General features: G+C 47.4%; 2 protein-coding genes across 3 annotated transcripts in view; both read left to right on the top strand.

Moving 5' to 3' along the window:
- The window catches only part of LOC310705151 (uncharacterized protein), a 31,318-nt gene that overhangs the window by 8,719 nt on the left and 5,126 nt on the right, over positions 1 to 17,473 (top strand). Inside the window, exon 1 of one of the 2 annotated variants that reach the window (XM_083499650.1) lies at positions 5,506 to 5,884. The exons of the other annotated variant lie outside the window; for it this stretch is intronic. Within the exon in view, the coding sequence (XP_083355776.1) occupies positions 5,836 to 5,884 (49 nt within the window). The 5' untranslated portion in view covers positions 5,506 to 5,835. Of the gene's footprint in view, positions 1 to 5,505; positions 5,885 to 17,473 lie in introns of those variants that run through there. 2 annotated transcript variants of the gene reach the window in all.
- On the top strand, positions 5,972 to 9,448 carry LOC310705387 (uncharacterized protein). Its single transcript, XM_083500085.1, has 2 exons — positions 5,972 to 6,020; positions 7,543 to 9,448. Exon 2 carries the CDS (start codon positions 7,785 to 7,787, stop codon positions 8,475 to 8,477), a length of 693 nt encoding a protein of 230 aa, XP_083356211.1. The 5' UTR covers positions 5,972 to 6,020; positions 7,543 to 7,784; the 3' UTR covers positions 8,478 to 9,448.

Raw genomic sequence — 17,473 nt, 5'->3', positions numbered from 1 at the left:
TCTCCTGCACAAAGCTACTTCTTCTCAACACGCTCACTCTACAATGCCAGAGCTCTGTTTCCCAAGAAACCAGAAGCCTTTCTCTTGGGCATTGTCGGCCAATTGGTGCCAAAGAAAGACAGGACTTTCTTTATGTATGCCACTACAGCAGCAAGAATTCTCATCGCAAAGTATTGGAAGACACAGGATCTACCCACTCTGGAAGAATGGCAGATGAAGGTGATAGACTATATGGGACTGGCTGAAATGACTGGCAGAATCCGAGCCCAGGGGAAAGAGACGGCGGAAGAAGATTGGAAGAAATTCAAAATTTACCTTAAGAAATATTGTAAAATTAATGAGTGCTAAAATGTTGAGGTTATAGAAAGAAGGGGACTACAGCTGTAAAAGATTAAGTAAAAGAAAAGAACAAGGAAAAATTAGATAAATTTTAGGGGGAGGATTTGCTGAAACAAATTTGGAAATTGGGATGCAGAAAGGGGAGGTACGGGGAAGTCGGTGAAGTAAGGTTTAAGAAAAAAGGATTTGAAATTATACATGTTTGTTTATGTGTGTTTTTTTGTTTGTATTGTGTATTGTTTGTGTTTATATAAATTGTGAAAAACCAATAAAAATTTTATTTAAAAAAAATAGAATGCCAGAGCTCTGGATGTGGTGCAAGTCAGGATTTTTTAGGCTGCCCTTGATTGCCCTGTGGACCATTCTCCAAGTAAACAGGCTGGATTCTTTGGAGTCTCCCAATTCACCTAGAAGCTTTGTTAAGGAGAACCCAGAACCCACCGTTTATTGTTGCCTTACGGTTGCCCATTTCATCTGCTTAGCCAATCAAAATATTCACGGCCAACAGGTCCCGCCCCTGTCTCCAGCAACTCTCTCCCATGGGAATGGCTTGTCTCCCCTTCTTCTCTCTGTGAGAATCCAGGGAACGGGAAGGGGAAAGAAACCAAGCTAGAAGATGATCACAGGTTGTTGGGTTTTTTTTGGCGGGGGGGGGGGGGCTTGTTAACAATCCTGTGTGGCACCTTGAAGGCTCTCCGATTCTGACTCCAGTCCTACCTGGGAGCCACTTCCTTTGTGGGATTTGTCAGCCCCTCAGAGGTCCCCCCAGGGCACCTGCTCCGCTGAGAGGAGGGTGTCATAGCACAGGTAGCAAATCAGCTGCTGCTCCGTCCCTTGAGGGATTCCCCACCTCACTTAATTGGACAAATATTCCAAAAGGGCATCACCCGCCACTATATAAACCCTCTCACCCCTGGCAGCAGCAATGAGGTGGTACAGCGTTCAGAGTGTGTCCCTGCTTTGGGAGGGGGAACACAGCCCCCCAGCAAAGTTTGGAGGATGAGTCAAGATGTATAGCCAGACATTGGAATGTTGCAGGGATTTATGTATAATGGGGGGGGGGGGGTTGCCACTGCAGCAGATATCATGCACATGCAGCCCACTACCAAAATCAGCACCATCACTTTTGTGACTTGTCCCCACAAAACACTTCATCACAGTTTCTTCCTATCTGTTCAAAGGGCCTTTGCTGCATGATACCAAATGTAAGAATTCACTGATAAATGTATCTCTGTACTGGCTCACTGGGAAAACTTCAGAAATTCATCTAGACATGTGAGCTCAGCTACTCAGCAGCCCCTCTGCCTGAGGGATAAGTAGCTAATAAAAGTTTGGATTCTCTTTTGATTGGGGATTCCATCTTGCTTCGTCTTGTGGCAGGTGGCTGACCCATGGAAGAGGGAGCCAGCTTGTTTTCTCCTGCCCTAGAGGGGAGCACCCAGAAGAAGGGACCCAGAGGACCAGAAAGCAGTTTCTGCTGCCTAAAGAGCAGGGAGAACCTTCTGACGGGAAGAGCAGCAGAATCCCTTGGGAGATGGCGGACTCTCCTTCCTTGGAGGTTTTTAAGCAGAGGTTGGATGCTTTGGCTGAGATTCCTGCCTTGCAGGGGGGCTGGAATAGATGACCCTTAGGGCTCCCTCCCAGTCTAGGATGAGGTTCCTTGCTTCCTGCAAACCCCTTTTCCCTGCAACCTCTTCCTCCAGTTTCTGGCCAAGGGAGGGAGCGGATCACAGACCAGCCAAGAGCGTCCCCTCAAAATGAGCATCTCTGGGATTGTGCAAGGCAGGAGAGAAAAGGCAGAGAGGACTGAGCAGGGTGGACTCGGCTTGGCAAGGGTTAAAGGGAACTGAGCTGCATTCCTAGAGAGGATAGATAGTAAAGGGGGGCAGGTCCTCCAGAGGAAAACCCCCTCCCTCCCCTTCCTGTAAGGGGGGGCGGGGTTGCTTTCAGCTATTGCAAATGCTGCCTTGCTCTCTTCCAAGGGGATCTGGTGAGTCTCTTCCTCCCCTCCCCCCATGCAGTGGGGAGAAGGCGGGGGGTCCCAGGGCTGCAGGGGAGGGTGGCTCATGTGGGGGGGGGGGAAGCACCTGGGAGCAGGGGGTCCTGCCAGGGAGGGGTGAGGTCGCAGGAACTGTCTCCTTCCTTTAGATCTTTTGTGGATGGGGGAGGGGAGGAGGTTCCCGTCCCCCCTTCCAGAAAAAAAAATTACTCAGAGCCCCCTGGGAAATCTAGCAGATAGAAATCTAGCTTCTTTAAATAAGGCTATCAGTAGGACTTCTGCTGTGTGTGACACGGGTCAGCGTCATTGCACAACAGAGGAAACATGTATGAATGGTTGCTCCAAAACCTCTTCCTTTGTTTCCCTTCTTTCTTTCTCCTTATTGGCAGAGGAGGCCAGCCAAGCAGATCAAGCCAAGCTTTATGAGGAGCTGGGTATGTTGACTTGGAGAAGAGGAGACGGAGAGGAGATGGGAGAGCCATCTCACCTGGGGGTAGGATTCCAACCAATGGCTTCAAGCTACAAGAAAGGAGATTCGGACTCAACACACCTAGTCATTTTTCACGAGGCACCAATGACTCCCTTGTCAATCAGTTCTGACTTCATGCATTGACTGGAAGGAAGGAGCAACCAGGCTGAGTCCCCTCGCATTAATCTCTTCGCTTGCTTCCACATTTCCACAATCTGCCTTCTAGAGGCCTACATCTCCTCCTCCTCCTTTTTTGAAAGATAGCTCAGAGTCTGGGCTGTGGTGCAGTCCTACCCTGGTTCCCAGCAAGACTCATCCATGCTTGCTCAGGGAACCTTTTTCTTCTCCTGATATTGTACAGCTTTTGTAACAGAACAATGTATTTGCTTTGTAGGATTTGCTAGAGCTTCTCATTCAGACAGACAGAACTTGGAAGAAGAACAAAGGCTTCCTTCCAATCTCTCAGAGGCTTCCTGAGAGCACAGATGGATGAGCGAGACACAGCTGGTCCTAGAGCGGGAAGAGGCCATGCCATCCAAACTGGGAGCAGTGGAGGATTCTGGGAAAACTCTGTGCAGAAGATCCTGGGTGAAGAGGACACCCTCCCCTCAGAGGGGCGGTGCTGGCAGTTGAGGCAGTTCTGCTGCCAGGAGGCCAAAGGACCCCGAGAGGTTTGCAGCCGACTCTACCACCTTTGCCACCAGTGGCTGAAGCCCGAAAGGCACACGAAAGCTGAGATGCTGGACCTGGTGATCTTGGAGCAGTTCCTGGCTGTCCTTCCACCGGAGATGGAGAGCTGGGTGAGGGACTGTGGAGCAGAGACCAGTTCCCAGGCGGTGGCCCTGGCCGAAGGTTTCCTCCTGAGTCAGGCAGAGGAGAGAAAGCAGGTGAGAGAGACTTTCCTCTGGATACTCCCAAGGGGCTCCAAACAGGATGGAGAACATCCAAAAATGGTCTGCTGATGGCCCATCCTTTTTCTGGGAATGAGATCTAACACCCTTAAAGTATCTGTCTTTGTCGTTCTCTTTCTTATATTTCTCACCTTTAATTTACTGTTTTGAATTCTTGTTGTTCTTTCAGAAAAGGGATCATTTTGCAGAAATGGATCTGGATTCCTGTGAGGCAGATGAAAGAATGAAGCCAACAAGACCTCCATATTTATCTTTTCATGGGGGCAGAAATGAAACAGCAGCTGTGGTACCAGATCAGGTCAGGGGAAGCTGTTTTGTGGGGCAGAAGCCAAGGGATGGAGCAATGTCATGGACTGGTTGGGCACAGAGGTATGGTGGGAGGAAGCAGCCGGGGAACCAGGAAGGGAAGACGTCTCAGAGCCCAGGGAGTGGAGGTGGAGGAAAGAGGGGCGGTCAGAGGGAGAAGAGGAGAAGTCTGGGAAGAGGAGGTGTCAGAAGCTGATGGGGTAACGTGGCTTAGTGAGCTGGGAGACTCTGTGGCAGAATGCAGTCAAGAATCAGAGGCAGAAGAGGGAGGAGGCGAATGAGAGGAGGAAGGTCGAGAGGCAGAGGTGGGTCAGGATAAGGAGGAGCCACCGGGGGCTCCCTCTCCTTCTGCCAGAATCCACCCTCCCTGCTTGTCTCTCAGAGCCAGGAGTTGCCTGACAATGGAGGAGCAAAGGCAGGCTGCACACTGGCGCACTGTTGGATCGCTTGCCAGAAACCCCAGAGAGGAGAGGAGTTAGAAAGCTGTGGGGAGCCAGGGGCCTTCACTCTCAGGAGCTGATTTCATGAAGGAAGACCCTGACTCAATACTGATCTGGAGCAGAATTCCAATGTATAGTTAGCAGAGTAAAAACCTAAAAATATTCCAGGATTCCCAAAAAATAGACCAGAGGCAATTGTATTTCATCCAGGAGAGCTTTACTGCTATTGAAGGCAAATGATCATAATGGTTACAAATCCAAAACATTCAGGATTGGTCTTGTCCATAAGAAATCCAGTTGCAGCAGACTTAACCTAAACTTACCTAAACTTATTAAAAGTCTAAGCCTTAACACTTAACCTTAACACATACCATGTACAGAACACCATCAGGAAGAGAGATAGAAATATAGAAAGAGAAAGTGAAACCCTGGCTTCTTCTGGCCTCTTCTTATATTCAGCATGACCTTGACAGAAGACTTGACAGAACCACACTAAACTTCCACCGAGACAACTAGTCCATTAATTGATAGACAATGCAAATTGACAGACCCACACAGCCAAGTCTGTGAACATCGTGTTCTTGCTGATAAAGAGTAAACTCCAGCTGTGATGTGTCGGATTTCCTGCCCAGATAGCTCTGTGACACCAGCCTTCTGAATGTCGCCTGTATGATTCATCTGTAGTTGCAGTTTTCATGGAATCCTAGAGTTGAAAGGGACCCCAAGGGTCATCAGGTCCCACCCCCTGCATTGCAGGAGTCTCAGCTAGATCATCCAAGACAGATGGCCATCCAAACTAGGCTTCTTTTATTTCTATATTCATCACTGAGTGCTAAAATAGGCTTCTAAGCAGCAGACAGACGAGAACAAATAATTTCCAGGATTCACCTAGCCAGCCCCAACTGCTGCGAAATGGGGCCTGCCCCCCCTCCTCCCCCTCTCCATGCCCCCATGAACCCCTTGAATTTGGCTCTAGGGCGTTGGAAGGGAACCTCTCCAGAACAACTCACGAGGAGAGGAGAAAGTGGATCCTTCCATCGGGGAAACTGGAATGCTTGCGTAGGCAGAATAACGTAAACATAAGCTGGAGTACCACCTATTTGCAAAAAGACGAATAAATGCAGAATAAAAGAATTCAATTAAAGCGTTAAAATAGGTACCCATAATTAAAATGTGCAGCAAAGCAATCCTATTGAAATAACAGAGCAATTAACAGGAAGGAAAGAACAGAGCATTGTGTAGCAGATCATATTTCTGCTGTCTCAGAGGAGGACATTTCCCTTTTTCTTTAAGGGTCCAGTGTGCTTTGAAGATGTCGCTGTTCGTTTCACGGAAGAGGAGTGGGAGTTGCTGGATCCTGACCAGAGAGCGATGCATAAGGACGTCATGGAGGAGAATTGGGGGATCGTGGCCTCTCTTGGTAAGCCTCCCTGTGGGATTGTCCTATCTGCCAGGAAATTCAAGAAACACCTCTATATGACAAGCCTCATATATTTTCACAGAGCTCAACAGCGCCCCCTACAACACCTGGGAACTTAACACCCCCATAAGAAATAGTAAATTACAGTTTTTTCTGTGAACAATCTTCCTCCAATTCTGCCTCCTTCTACCACAGTTGGACTGATCTGAACTGCCCAGGCATCTTAAATGTCAGCTTCAGAGTTGTTAGGAAAGATAAGTAGCTTCTGTCAGGTTTTCTGTTTTTGTTTTTGCTGCTGTCAGTCTTGGGTTGACCAAAGAGATGACTGACATTGGAGATGGAGGGGATGCCATGACTGGGCCAAACAACATCTGCCCCAGAGAGGAGCCAGGCTGATTGAATCTCAGGTAGTACTAGCAGTGATAATAATAGCAATAATAATAATTTTTATTTATACGCTGACCATCTGGCTGGGTTGTCCAGCCAATCTGGGAAGCTTCCAACACATATACAGTCGTATTTCTGGTTGCGAATGGGATCCGTTCCGGAGGTCCGGCCAGATCCCGAAGTTTTTGTAACCCGAGGATCACTGTTCTGCGCATGCGCATGGATTTGCCGCTTTCATAAGCTGAAGTTTACGTAACCAGAGCTTTATGTGACCTGAGGTGCTACGGTATAAACATGAAACAGTAATAATAACAACAATATAATCTAATGTAAAAAGTACAAAAAAATTTAAATGAGTAACTTACTTCAAACATAAAAAAATTCCTTCCAGTAGCACCTTAAAGACCATCTAAGTTAGTTCTTGGTATGAGTTCTCAGGACTATTCAGTTGCTCATCGTCTAACATTGTGTATGCCATCAAATGCCAACAGTGTCCTTCAGCTCTCTATATTGGACAAACAGGCCAAACCTTACGCCAAAGAATAAATGGACATAAATCTGACATCAAGAATCACAAAACAGAGAAACCAGTAGGAGAACACTTCAATCTCCCAGGACATTCTATACAAGATCTCAAAGTAGCTGTTTTACTACAAAGGAATTTCAGAAATAGACTGGAAAGAGAAGCTGCTGAATTGCAACTCATTACCAAACTTAAAACCATGGAGAGACCTGGTTTGAACAAAGACATTGAATTCTTATCTCATTATACATGACTTAGCCATTTTTCACCTTCTCACCCCTTGCCTTTTCCTGTAAGACCTATTGCAGCCGTTAAGAGTCGTCAACAGGCTCATCTCAGCTATCTGCCAATCTCCTATTCCCACCACCCTTCTGAGTAATACCCCTCCCCACCTTCTCACTATATAGAAGGATCTGGCAACTTCTGTTTCAGTGTATCTGAAGAAGTGTGCATGCACACAAAAGCTCATACCAAGAACTAACTTAGTTGGTCTTTAAGGTGCTACTGGAAGGAATTTTTTTATTTTGACTATGGCAGACCAACACGGCTACCTATCTGTTACTTCAAACAAAGCAACATTCAACAATTGATTAGAATCCAATAATAAATACACTGGTTTATTACAAATAACAAAGGTAATAAACACACAGCCAACTGCCTTCTCTACAACAAATTTAGTGAGCATTATTTCCTAACTGGGGGCTCCATTTGTTCCTGAGGCTCTAATCCCTTTTTCTCTCCATTGCAGATTGTGATGAATTGGAAAGCAAGAACAAAGAAGAACACAACACAATCTGCAGAGTAGAGAAGGAACGTAAAAAATTGAAATGTGGAAAGAGCTGCAGTCAGAGCTCCCATTCCACTTCCCATAAACGAAATCTCATTGGAAAGAAACCCTATCAGTGCGTGGAATGTGGAAAGAGCTTCAGTCAGAGCCACAGTCTCACTTCCCATCAAAGAATTCATACAGGGGAGAAACCCTATAAGTGCATGGAATGTGGAAAGAGCTTCAGGAAGAACTCCGATCTCACTAGGCATCAAAGAATTCATACAGGGGAGAAACCCTATCAGTGCATGGAATGTGGGAAGAGCTTCAGTAGCAGCTCCGATCTTACTAAGCATCAAAGAATTCATACGGGGGAGAAACCATATCAGTGTGTGGAATGTGGAAAGAGCTTCAATAGCAGCTCATATCTCACTAAGCATCAAAGAATTCATACGGGGGAGAAACCCTATCAGTGTGTGGAATGTGGAAAGAGCTTCATTCAAAGCTGCAGTCTCACTTCCCACCAAAGAATTCATACGGGGGAGAAACCCTATCAGTGTGTGGAATGTGGAAAGAGCTTCGTTCAAAGCCGCAGTCTCACTTCCCATCAAAGAATTCATACAGGGGAGAAACCATATCAGTGTGTGGAATGTGGAAAGAGCCTCAGTACGAGCTCCAGTCTCGCTATCCATAAAAAAATTCATACAGGGGAGAAACCATATAATTGCTTTGAATGTGGGAAGAGCTTCAGGAAGAGCTGTAATCTCACTTCCCATCAAACAATTCATACAGGGGAAAAACCATATCAGTGTGTGGAATGTGGAAAGAGCTTCGCTCATATCTACAAGCACACTTCCCATCAAAGAATTCATACAGGGGAGCATCATGGAATTGTAGAATTGTGGAGCTGGAAGTGAACCCTGGTGCAATCTACTCAACCCCATGTGATGCAGGAATAGCAAGTAAAGCATCCATGACAGATGACCATCCAACTTCACTTGAAAACCTCAAAGGATGGAAATTCCCGCACTCCCAAGGGAGTCCAATCCACTAACAGCTTTTGCTGTCAAAAAGTTCTTCTGCATGTTTAGTCAGTCTTGTTTTTTTAAAATAAAAAACTTGATGCCATTGGTTTGTGTCCTACCCTGTGTAGTAGGAAAAAACGAGCTAAAAATGATACAACAAAGAAAAATCTTTCGTTCCCCGGAATTAAAATAATTAACAAAAAATCAGAAAGCATTCCTTGACTTCCTATCCTCTCTTTCCATGGTTCCTTTTAACCCCAATTTGTTTATTCCGATGCTCTGGAATGGCTCTCAAACGTAGTGTTGTGTCATTTTGTTTTAATTCCAGAAGTGCAATATTATTGATTATATCCTCCTGAGTTTCTCTTACTTTGGCCAGCTCTGTTTTCATTCTATCTTGATCCCTTTTCATTTCTCAATTCTCTTCTTTCTTTCTCTTAACTCTCTCCTCTAAAGCTTGGACTGGTTTTTCCATACCGTTAGTTTTCCTGGATAGTGTTTTGATTTCTGTTGTCAATTTGCCCATCTTTTTGGTGTTATTTTGTAAATCTTTTCCTAATTCCACCAGGATCTCTGCTATATTGGCATCTCCTTAGGTGGTCTCCCTTTTAGTTTGGGTTGTTTCTTTTGTGCACCCATATTTTTTTCTGTTAGACTATTCCCCCCCCCCCAATTAAATATATATATTTTTTGTTGTTCCGAAGGTCTCCGCCCAGTGTCTCTCCCACTGTTGTCTTGGGGAATATTTTTTTATTTTGTTTCACCTGTAGTAACCTATGTTATCCATCATTTGAGAACCACGATATTGTTCTCCCTTTGGTCTTCTTTCCTTTTCATCCCTTTCCCAAAGTGGAAAACTTTTCTCCCAGCTGTCTCCCACAGGGTCAACATTTTCTGCCACTCACCCCCACCACCCTCTGATGACCACCGTCAGTTATGGGGTCACAGAAGTATGGTTTCTAAACTGGCTGGACCTAGAGTCTGGATACATCAAAGAAGCGCTTCACTTAAAGGTGTTGTAAATTCAAACAATGAAAACAGGTAGAGAAAATCAGGACTCCACTGCACCATCCAGTGGCACAACGTTATATTGCACATACAATGCATATCATTTTTTCTTTGCCAATCTAATGATGATGATAATAATTTATTATTTATATCTCACCCATCTGGCTGGGTTTCCCCAGCCACTCTGGGCGGCTCCCAATTGAACGTTAAAACAATACAGCATTAAATATTAAAACTGAAAACTATTATCAAACTATTAAAAATAAAATAAATAAATGTAGCTGAGTTTGCAGGGACGAATTTGGGAGGGGAGTCAGGCCCTTGGCCAAAAAGGTAGGGTTTCCCCTAACCTGTCCCATCTCCTGGGGGGAGGGGAGCAGGGATTCCCCTAATGTCATCTCATTGGATCCTGCAGGGAATGACATGGGGGTGGAGCACAACCCCCCAGCTAAGTTTGGAGGATGGGCCAAGAAGTATAGCTGGTCATTGGAAGGCAGACGCACCCAAAGCCTTCAAAATGTGCACTTCCCTCCATTTTGCAACACAACTCCCCAGCTTAGCAATGTGTACTGGGGTCAAGCAGGCATCATCAACATTGTCTTTTACTTCAGTTCATAAAATTTATACACCGCTTGATTTTAAAAGCAGCAACCACCACACAAAAAATGATCAATACCAGAACAGAGTCCTTAAGAATGGAACAGAGGTTGGCTGGCACATGGTGCATCAGAATGGAACAGAGGTTGGCTGGCACATGGTGCATCAGGAGGAAGGAGGGTGAGTGCCTTGCACGAGTGCTAATCTTTCTACTAGCATAATTTAGTTGAATTACCACCCACTACTGTTTTATGGGGACATGGGTGGCGCTGTGGTCTAAACCACTGAGCCTAGAGGGCTTGCCAATCGGTAGGTTGGCGTTTCAAATCCCTGCGATGGATTGAGCTCCTGTTGCTTGGTCCCTGCTCCTGCCATCCTAGCAGTTCGAAAGCACGTCAAAGTGCAAGTAGATAAATAGGTACCGCTGCAGCAGGAAGGTAAACAGTGTTTCTGTGCGCTGCTCTGGTTTCACCAGAAGCGGCTTAGTCATGCTGGCCACATGACCCGGAAGCTGTACGCCGGCTCCCTTGGCCAATAAAGCGAGATGAGCGCCGCAACTCCAGAGTCATTCGCGACTGGACTTAACTGTCAGGGGTGTCAGGATCATCCTACGTGCAAGTAGGACTCCGATAGAGACACATGCCCAACTGACATGTTCTCTCCCTCCTGGTCAGTTGTTCGGGAGCTTCAAAAGCTTTCTCCAGCCGAACATCACAGCGACTGATACCAAAAGGTATTAACACTCTTAGAAACAGCAGAGTGTTAGCAGTTTGCTGGTGCTGGTCCCGGGGGGGGGGGGGGTTACCGTGTGGCGAGGTCCGAGTCTAGTCCAAGGTCAAGGGTGCAGTATGGAGGCTGTCCATCAAAGCTGAAGCGGGGTCCAAGGCAGGGAGTCAGGTGAGGTCAGGAACTAAGGCTTGGGACTGGGGCTGGCTGGCTTTTATCTGCCCCAAGGCATAGGGCGGCTCCAGTCCACAGGTGACTCACCTCTCCTGGCCTGCACTCCTCCTGCGAGAACTTAGTTCCCTCTGCCTCTCTGCCCTGAGCCTCTGCAGCTCAGGAGAGGCTGGAGGGTTACCGGACCCAGAGGCAACCTCAGCTTCCTCTGACGGGGCTGAGAGTGGAGCACCTGCAGGCAATGGGTCCTCCATCACCTCCGGAGCCAGAGCAGACTCAGCTGGTGCCTGCACCTGAGGATCCAGCACAGGTGAGGACCCTTCAGGCTCAAGCCCCTGCCCCGGCTCAGCTGGTCCTGGAGGTGGGGACTCCTGTGCAGGCTGGGATTCCTCAGGTTCAGCCTCCGAGTCCGAATCCCAGGCCATCACACTGCTTAACAAACTCAGTAGCACAGCTTTTTGGCTAAACTATTTATTTACATATAAAACACTCGGAGCTTTCTGACTCAGCACCTTCCTCTTTCTCACCAGACAGCAAAGAGAGAAAGAACAAAGGACAATAGTCCCACATCATGGAACATTGTAATACCAACATCCTGTCTCCGTCACTTCCCACTATGTGGAATGAAAACATACACCGTCATGTGACATAAAACAATCCCGTGACTGCAAGCACGGAGCAAGAATCCTAACATTCTCCCCTGATTCGTGTACCGTGTTGTAATCATCAGTGTAACTGCAACAACCATACAGATGTCATACACACAGTATACCCCTGTATCACCCGTTCCACCCTTGGAACTACCTGCAACTGGCCTGGCCTTGGGACTTACCATCTTGCACTTCTGACTAGTCTTGGCATCATAGCTCTCCTGACTATCAAGAAGTTTCACACCTTGCTTCGTCAGGACTCAAACCCTAGCCTCGTTCCTCTCTGAGGAAACTGTGTCCACCCTTACAGCCTTTCGGCGTGGTTTTCTATCTTTTCTATCCTTTGAGGACAAACCCTGTGCCCTTTCAAGACTTTGGGTTCCAAGTCCTGTGTCGAGCTAGTAGCCACAGCTAAATCTGCAACAGCTGTGTTAGCAAACTCGCGAGCATACCTGGTGGTAGCTGTCTCAGATCTGCGCATCAGGCGCACATCCTTCACTGTATCAGTGGAACTCACCTCACTTTGAGCAACAGCAGTAGACTCAGTATCTGAGTCTGAAGCAGTGGGGTAGCTTTGGAAAATACACACATTTCCTTCCCACTTTGCACTGCACTCAACATCCCTAGTGAGTAAGATGAGCTTGGTATGACCCTGATGGTTTCTCTTTGGCTTTCTATGAATGTTGTTGTTTAGTCGTTTAGTCGTGTCCGACTCTTCATGACCCCATGGACCAGAGCACGCCAGGCACTTCTTTCTTCCACTGCCTCCCGCAGTGGTAGCTTCAAGAACGCTGTCCCACCACCTCGTCCTCTGTCGTCCCCTTCTCCTTGTGCCCTCCATCTTTCCCAACATCAGGGGCTTTTCCAGGGAGTCTTCTCTTCTCATGAGGTGGCCAAAGTCTTGGAGCCTCAGCTTCACGATCTGTCCTTCCAGTGAGCACTCAGGGCTGATTTCCTTAAGAATGGAGAGGTTTGATCTTCTTGCAGTCCATGGGACTCTCAAGAGTCTCCTCCAGCAGCATAATTCAAAAGCATCAATTCTTTGGCAGTCAGCGTTCTTTATGGTCCAGCTCTCACTTCCATACATCACTACTGGGAAAACCATAGCTTGATCTATACAGACCTTTGTTGGCAAGGTGATGTCTCTGCTTTTTAAGATGCTTTCTAGGTTTATCATTGCTTTTCTCCCAAGGAGCAGGCGTCTTTTAATTTCGTGGCTGCTGTCACCATCTGCAGTGATCATGGAGCCCAAGAAGGTAAAATCTCTCACTGCCTCCATTTCTTCCCCTTCTATTTGCCAGGAGGTGATGGGACCAGTGGCCATGATCTTCGTTTTTTTGATGTTGAGCTTCAGACCTATCTGAGGTTGTTGATATTTCTTCAGGCAATCTTAATTCCGCCTTGGGATTCATCCAGCCCAGCCTTTCGCATGATAAATTCTGCATATAAGTTAAATAAGCAGGGAGACAATATACAGCCTTGTCGTACTCCTTTCCCAATTTTGAACCAATCAGTTGTTCCATATCCAATTCTAACTGTAGCTTCTTGTCCCACATAGAGATTTATCAGGAGACAGATGAGGTGATCAGGCATTCCCATTTCTTTAAGAACTTGCCATAATTTGCTGTGGTCGACACAGTCAAAGGCTTTTGCGTGTCAATGAAGCAGAAGTAGATGTCTTTCTGGAACTCTCTAGCTTTCTCCATAATCCAGCACATATTTGCAATTTGGTCTCTGGTTCCTCTGCCCCTTCTAAATCCAGCTTGCACTTCTGGGAGTTCTCGTTCCACATACTGCTTAAGCCTGCCTTGTAGAATTTTAAGCATAACCTTGCTAGCATGTGAAATGAGTGCAATTGTGCGGTAGTTGGAGCATTCTATGAATACCCCCACCTCATTTTGCATACTTTTGCCGGGCTTATTCAGATGGTGTGGCCTCGGCCAGTGATAGGTTTCCCACCCCTTTTGCCAGAGATACTTGTAAGAGGAGATGTTAGGGAACAAATCTTTTCGTCTTTCAGAGTGCAGAGCGTGAGCTCCCCTGCGATGCTGCAATCCCATACGCTGAGGCACAGCGGCCACTTCTTTGGCCACAGCTTCTTCTTTGGCCTCAGCTTCCTTGCGATTTGACACAGTCAAACTTTGCACAGCCTGGCCTGGCTCGTTTCTAAAGCCACACCTGCAGTCCTTGCAAGATGGAGAGTGCAATCCCCTGCACATTTACAAAGGAGGATGTTGCATTGAAATCCCTGGGACGATTTGGAGTACTAGTTTGCAATAAATGCATAGATGTTGTTGCTAAGCTCCTCTGTCATAAAAAAAACATAGGAAGCATCTCAGTACTTTTGTTGTCAATATACTTGTTAAAACGGGGGGGGGGGGGCAGTTGCAACACCTTGAAAATCTGAAGTCCCCATTGCAGCCTCCAACTAAGGCCAGGACAATAAACCTGACCATTCCCTTAGACTTCCTAAACCTTCAAAAACTCACAAGAAGTCAACTGTTTGTCTGATTCTTTCCATTCCAATGGCGTATTACTCCTAAAGAGAAGGAGGACCCAGGCTCCTTCCTTCCTCCACGATCCCCTGAGCATATGGTCACATCCTCCCCACTCCTCCACAAGGTGTGAAATCAAACCCCATAGTGGGAGGCAGAAGGTGTGTTCAAGAGCAACAGTGTCCCAGACAGAAATCCGTTGGATTATGACCTCAAAACACAAACAAGAAAGCCTGGAAGGTCACTCCAAGAGGAATAAAACATTATTGCAGAACAACATTATTAATCATTAATTATTAGAAGCAGAAGCAAAATATATAGAGTGGAGGGGAGGTTTTGTAGGACCAGATTGTGGTACCTGAGTAAAGTCTCTTAAGAATTAAACTCCTACAGCCACCCTTGGGAAGAGGGCTTAGTGGCGCAGAGAACAAATCAGCAGCTGCCTCTCGCTTGTGACTGTCCTCACCTCACCTATTTCCTGAAGTTCCCAAGATTACATCATGCCAGACATCACATATGGTCCCCGCTAGAAGCACTCCCAGGGAACTGGAGCTGCTCTCTGGTGCTATGGAAGGTAGGTGTCCTACAGGGAACAGAAGGCTACAGCTTAGGCAACCCTTAAGCTCTCTCTCTTCTCAATTGACTGGAACCAAGGAGGAATATGAATGGGGGATGGACCTTCTGCCTTTGATGGGCAGAATCACCACACTGTTACACAAAACCCCCCAAAAAGAGAGTAAGAGAGAACAGCCCACAGATGAATGGCGCCTTCTGACAACCAGTCTTCTGGATCTGAACCGTGGTCACCATTGACCTGATATTTCTGATGCTAGGGCATATGTGAGATAAAATCCCAGAGAGTTCTGCATAGATACTTCCTGGTGTCCGCGTCCCGTCACCTGATGCATTTTCATGGACCATGTAGATTCTCTATGATTCGATGCATGTCAATGCATGTTTGATGCACCATATCTTTTGAAGAACGTCAATGCATGTTTGCATTGTCATAGCACAGGTAGCAAGTCAGCTGCTGCTCCGTCCCTTGAGGGATTCCCCGCCTCACTTAATTGGCCAAATATTCCAAAAGGGCATCACCCGCCACTATATAAACCCTCTCACCCCCGGCAGCAGCAATGAGGTGGTACAGCTTTCGGGTGCTAAGAGTGTGTCCCTGCTTTGGGAGGGGGAACACAGCCCCCCAGCAAAGTTTGGAGGATGAGTCAAGATGTATAGCCGGACATTGGAAGGCAAAATGTTGCAGGGATTTATGTATAATTGGGGGGGGGGTTGCCCCTGCAGTAGATATCATGCACATGCAGCCCACTACCAAAATCAGCACCATCACTTTTGTGACTTTTGTGACTTGTCCCCACAAAACACTTCATCACAGTTTCTTCCTATCTGGTCAAAGGGCCTCTGCTGCACAATACCAAATGTAAGAATTCACTGATAAATGTATCTATGTACTGGCTCACTGGGAAAACTTCAGAAATTCGTCTAGACATGTGAGCTCAGCTACTCAGCAGCCCCTCTACCTGAGTGATGATTCCTGGCATCATGATACCAGAGTGCTGGACAGGTTGCCATTCCCAAAATAACAAACCCAGACGAAGACAAAAGGGTGTGATTGACTTCGCTGGGAAACAGGGAAATGTAAATATCTATTTTGTTACACTCCATGCGTGTTTGGTGGAAGGCAAGGAGAACAATGTTGCAGGGTCTTCAAGAAAGACGAAGCCTACTGGCTGCTGTTTTGCTCTGGTATTCCTGGCTGGGGTCCTTGTTTTTTGTCCAAGGGAACCTCAGATTTCTCCATTAACAAAACGTACCCAAAGCTTTCAAAATGTGCACTTTCCTGCATTTTGCAGCTCAGCAATGTGTAGTCCCAGGAGAGGCAGGAACAGCGTGTCTTCCTGTTCCTCCCTCAGCTGAGACCTGCCTGGATGGAGACCTGAGAGCCACCTCTCAATATCTGGAGGGCTGACCCATGGAAGAGGGAGCCAGCTTCTTTTCTCCTGCCCTAGAGGGGAGGGAGCACCCCGAAGAAGGGACCCAGAGGACCAGAAAGCAGTTTCTGCTGCCTAAAGAGCAGGAAGAACCTTCTGACGGGAAGAGCAGCAGAATCCCTTGGGAGATGGCGGACTCTCCTTCCTTGGAGGTTTTTAAGCAGAGGATGGATGCTTTGGCTGAGATTCCTGCCTTGCAGGGGGGTTGGAATAGATGACCCTTAGGGCTCCCTCCCATTCTAGGATGAGGTTCCTTGCTTCCTGCAAACCCCTTTTCCCTGCAACCTCTTCCTCCAGTTTCTGGCCAAGGGAGGGAGCGGATCACAGACCAACCAAGAGCGTCCCCTCAAAAGGAGCATCTCTGGGATTGTGCAAGGCAGGAGAGAAAAGGCAGAGAGGACTGAGCAGGGTGGACTCGGCTTTGCAAGGGTTAAAGGGAACCGAGCTGCATTCCTAGAGAGGACAGGAAGGAAGGGGGGGCCGGGTCCTCCAGAGGAAAAGCCCCTCCCTCCCCTTCCTGCAAGTGGGGGGGGGGGGTTGCTTTCCTCTGCTGCAAAGGCTGCCTTGCTCTCTTCCAGGGGGATCTGGTGAGTCCCTTCCTCCCCCCCCCCCGAGGGTGCAGTGGGGAGAAGGGGGGGGTCCCAGGGCTGCAGCAGGGGAGGGTGGCTCATGGGGGGGGAGCCCCAGGGAGCAGGGGGTCCTGCCAGGGAGGGGCGAGGTCACAGGAACTGTCTCCTTCCTTTAGATCTTTTGTGGGGGGGGAGGGTTGGATACCGCCCCCCCTTCCAGAAAATAATAATATTTAGAGCCCCCTGGGAAATCTAGCAGATAGAAATCTCGCTTCTTTAAATAAGGCTATCAGTAGGACTTCTCCTGTGTGTGACACGGGTCAGCGTCATTGCACAACAGAGGAAACACGCATGAATGGTTGCTCCAAAACCTCTTCCTTTGTTTCCCTTCTTTCTTTCTCCTTATTGGCAGAGGAGGCCAGCCAAGCAGATCAAGCCAAGCTTTATGAGGAGCTGGGTATGTTGAGTTGGAGAAGAGGAGACAGAGAGGAGATGGGAGAGCCATGTCACCTGGGGGAAGGATTCCAACCCATGGCTTCAAGCTACAAGAAAGGAGATTCGGAATCAACATTCCTAGTCATTTTTCATGAGGCACCAATGACTCCCTTGTCAGTCAGTTCTGACTTCATGCATTGACTGGAAGGAAGGAGCAACCAGGCTGATTCG

The sequence above is a fragment of the Podarcis liolepis genome, assembly GCF_965112155.1.
Source record: "Podarcis liolepis genome assembly, chromosome: 4".
Classification (NCBI taxonomy): Eukaryota; Metazoa; Chordata; class Lepidosauria; order Squamata; family Lacertidae; genus Podarcis; species Podarcis liolepis.
The sequence above is the reverse complement of the archived record's forward strand: the minus strand, read 5'-3'. Positions and strand labels throughout refer to the sequence as shown.

Excerpts from the sequence above, each read along its gene's own strand:
- LOC310705387 (XM_083500085.1), top strand. The coding sequence starts at position 7,785 with ATGGAATGTGGAAAGAGCTTCAGGAAGAACTCCGATCTCACTAGGCAT.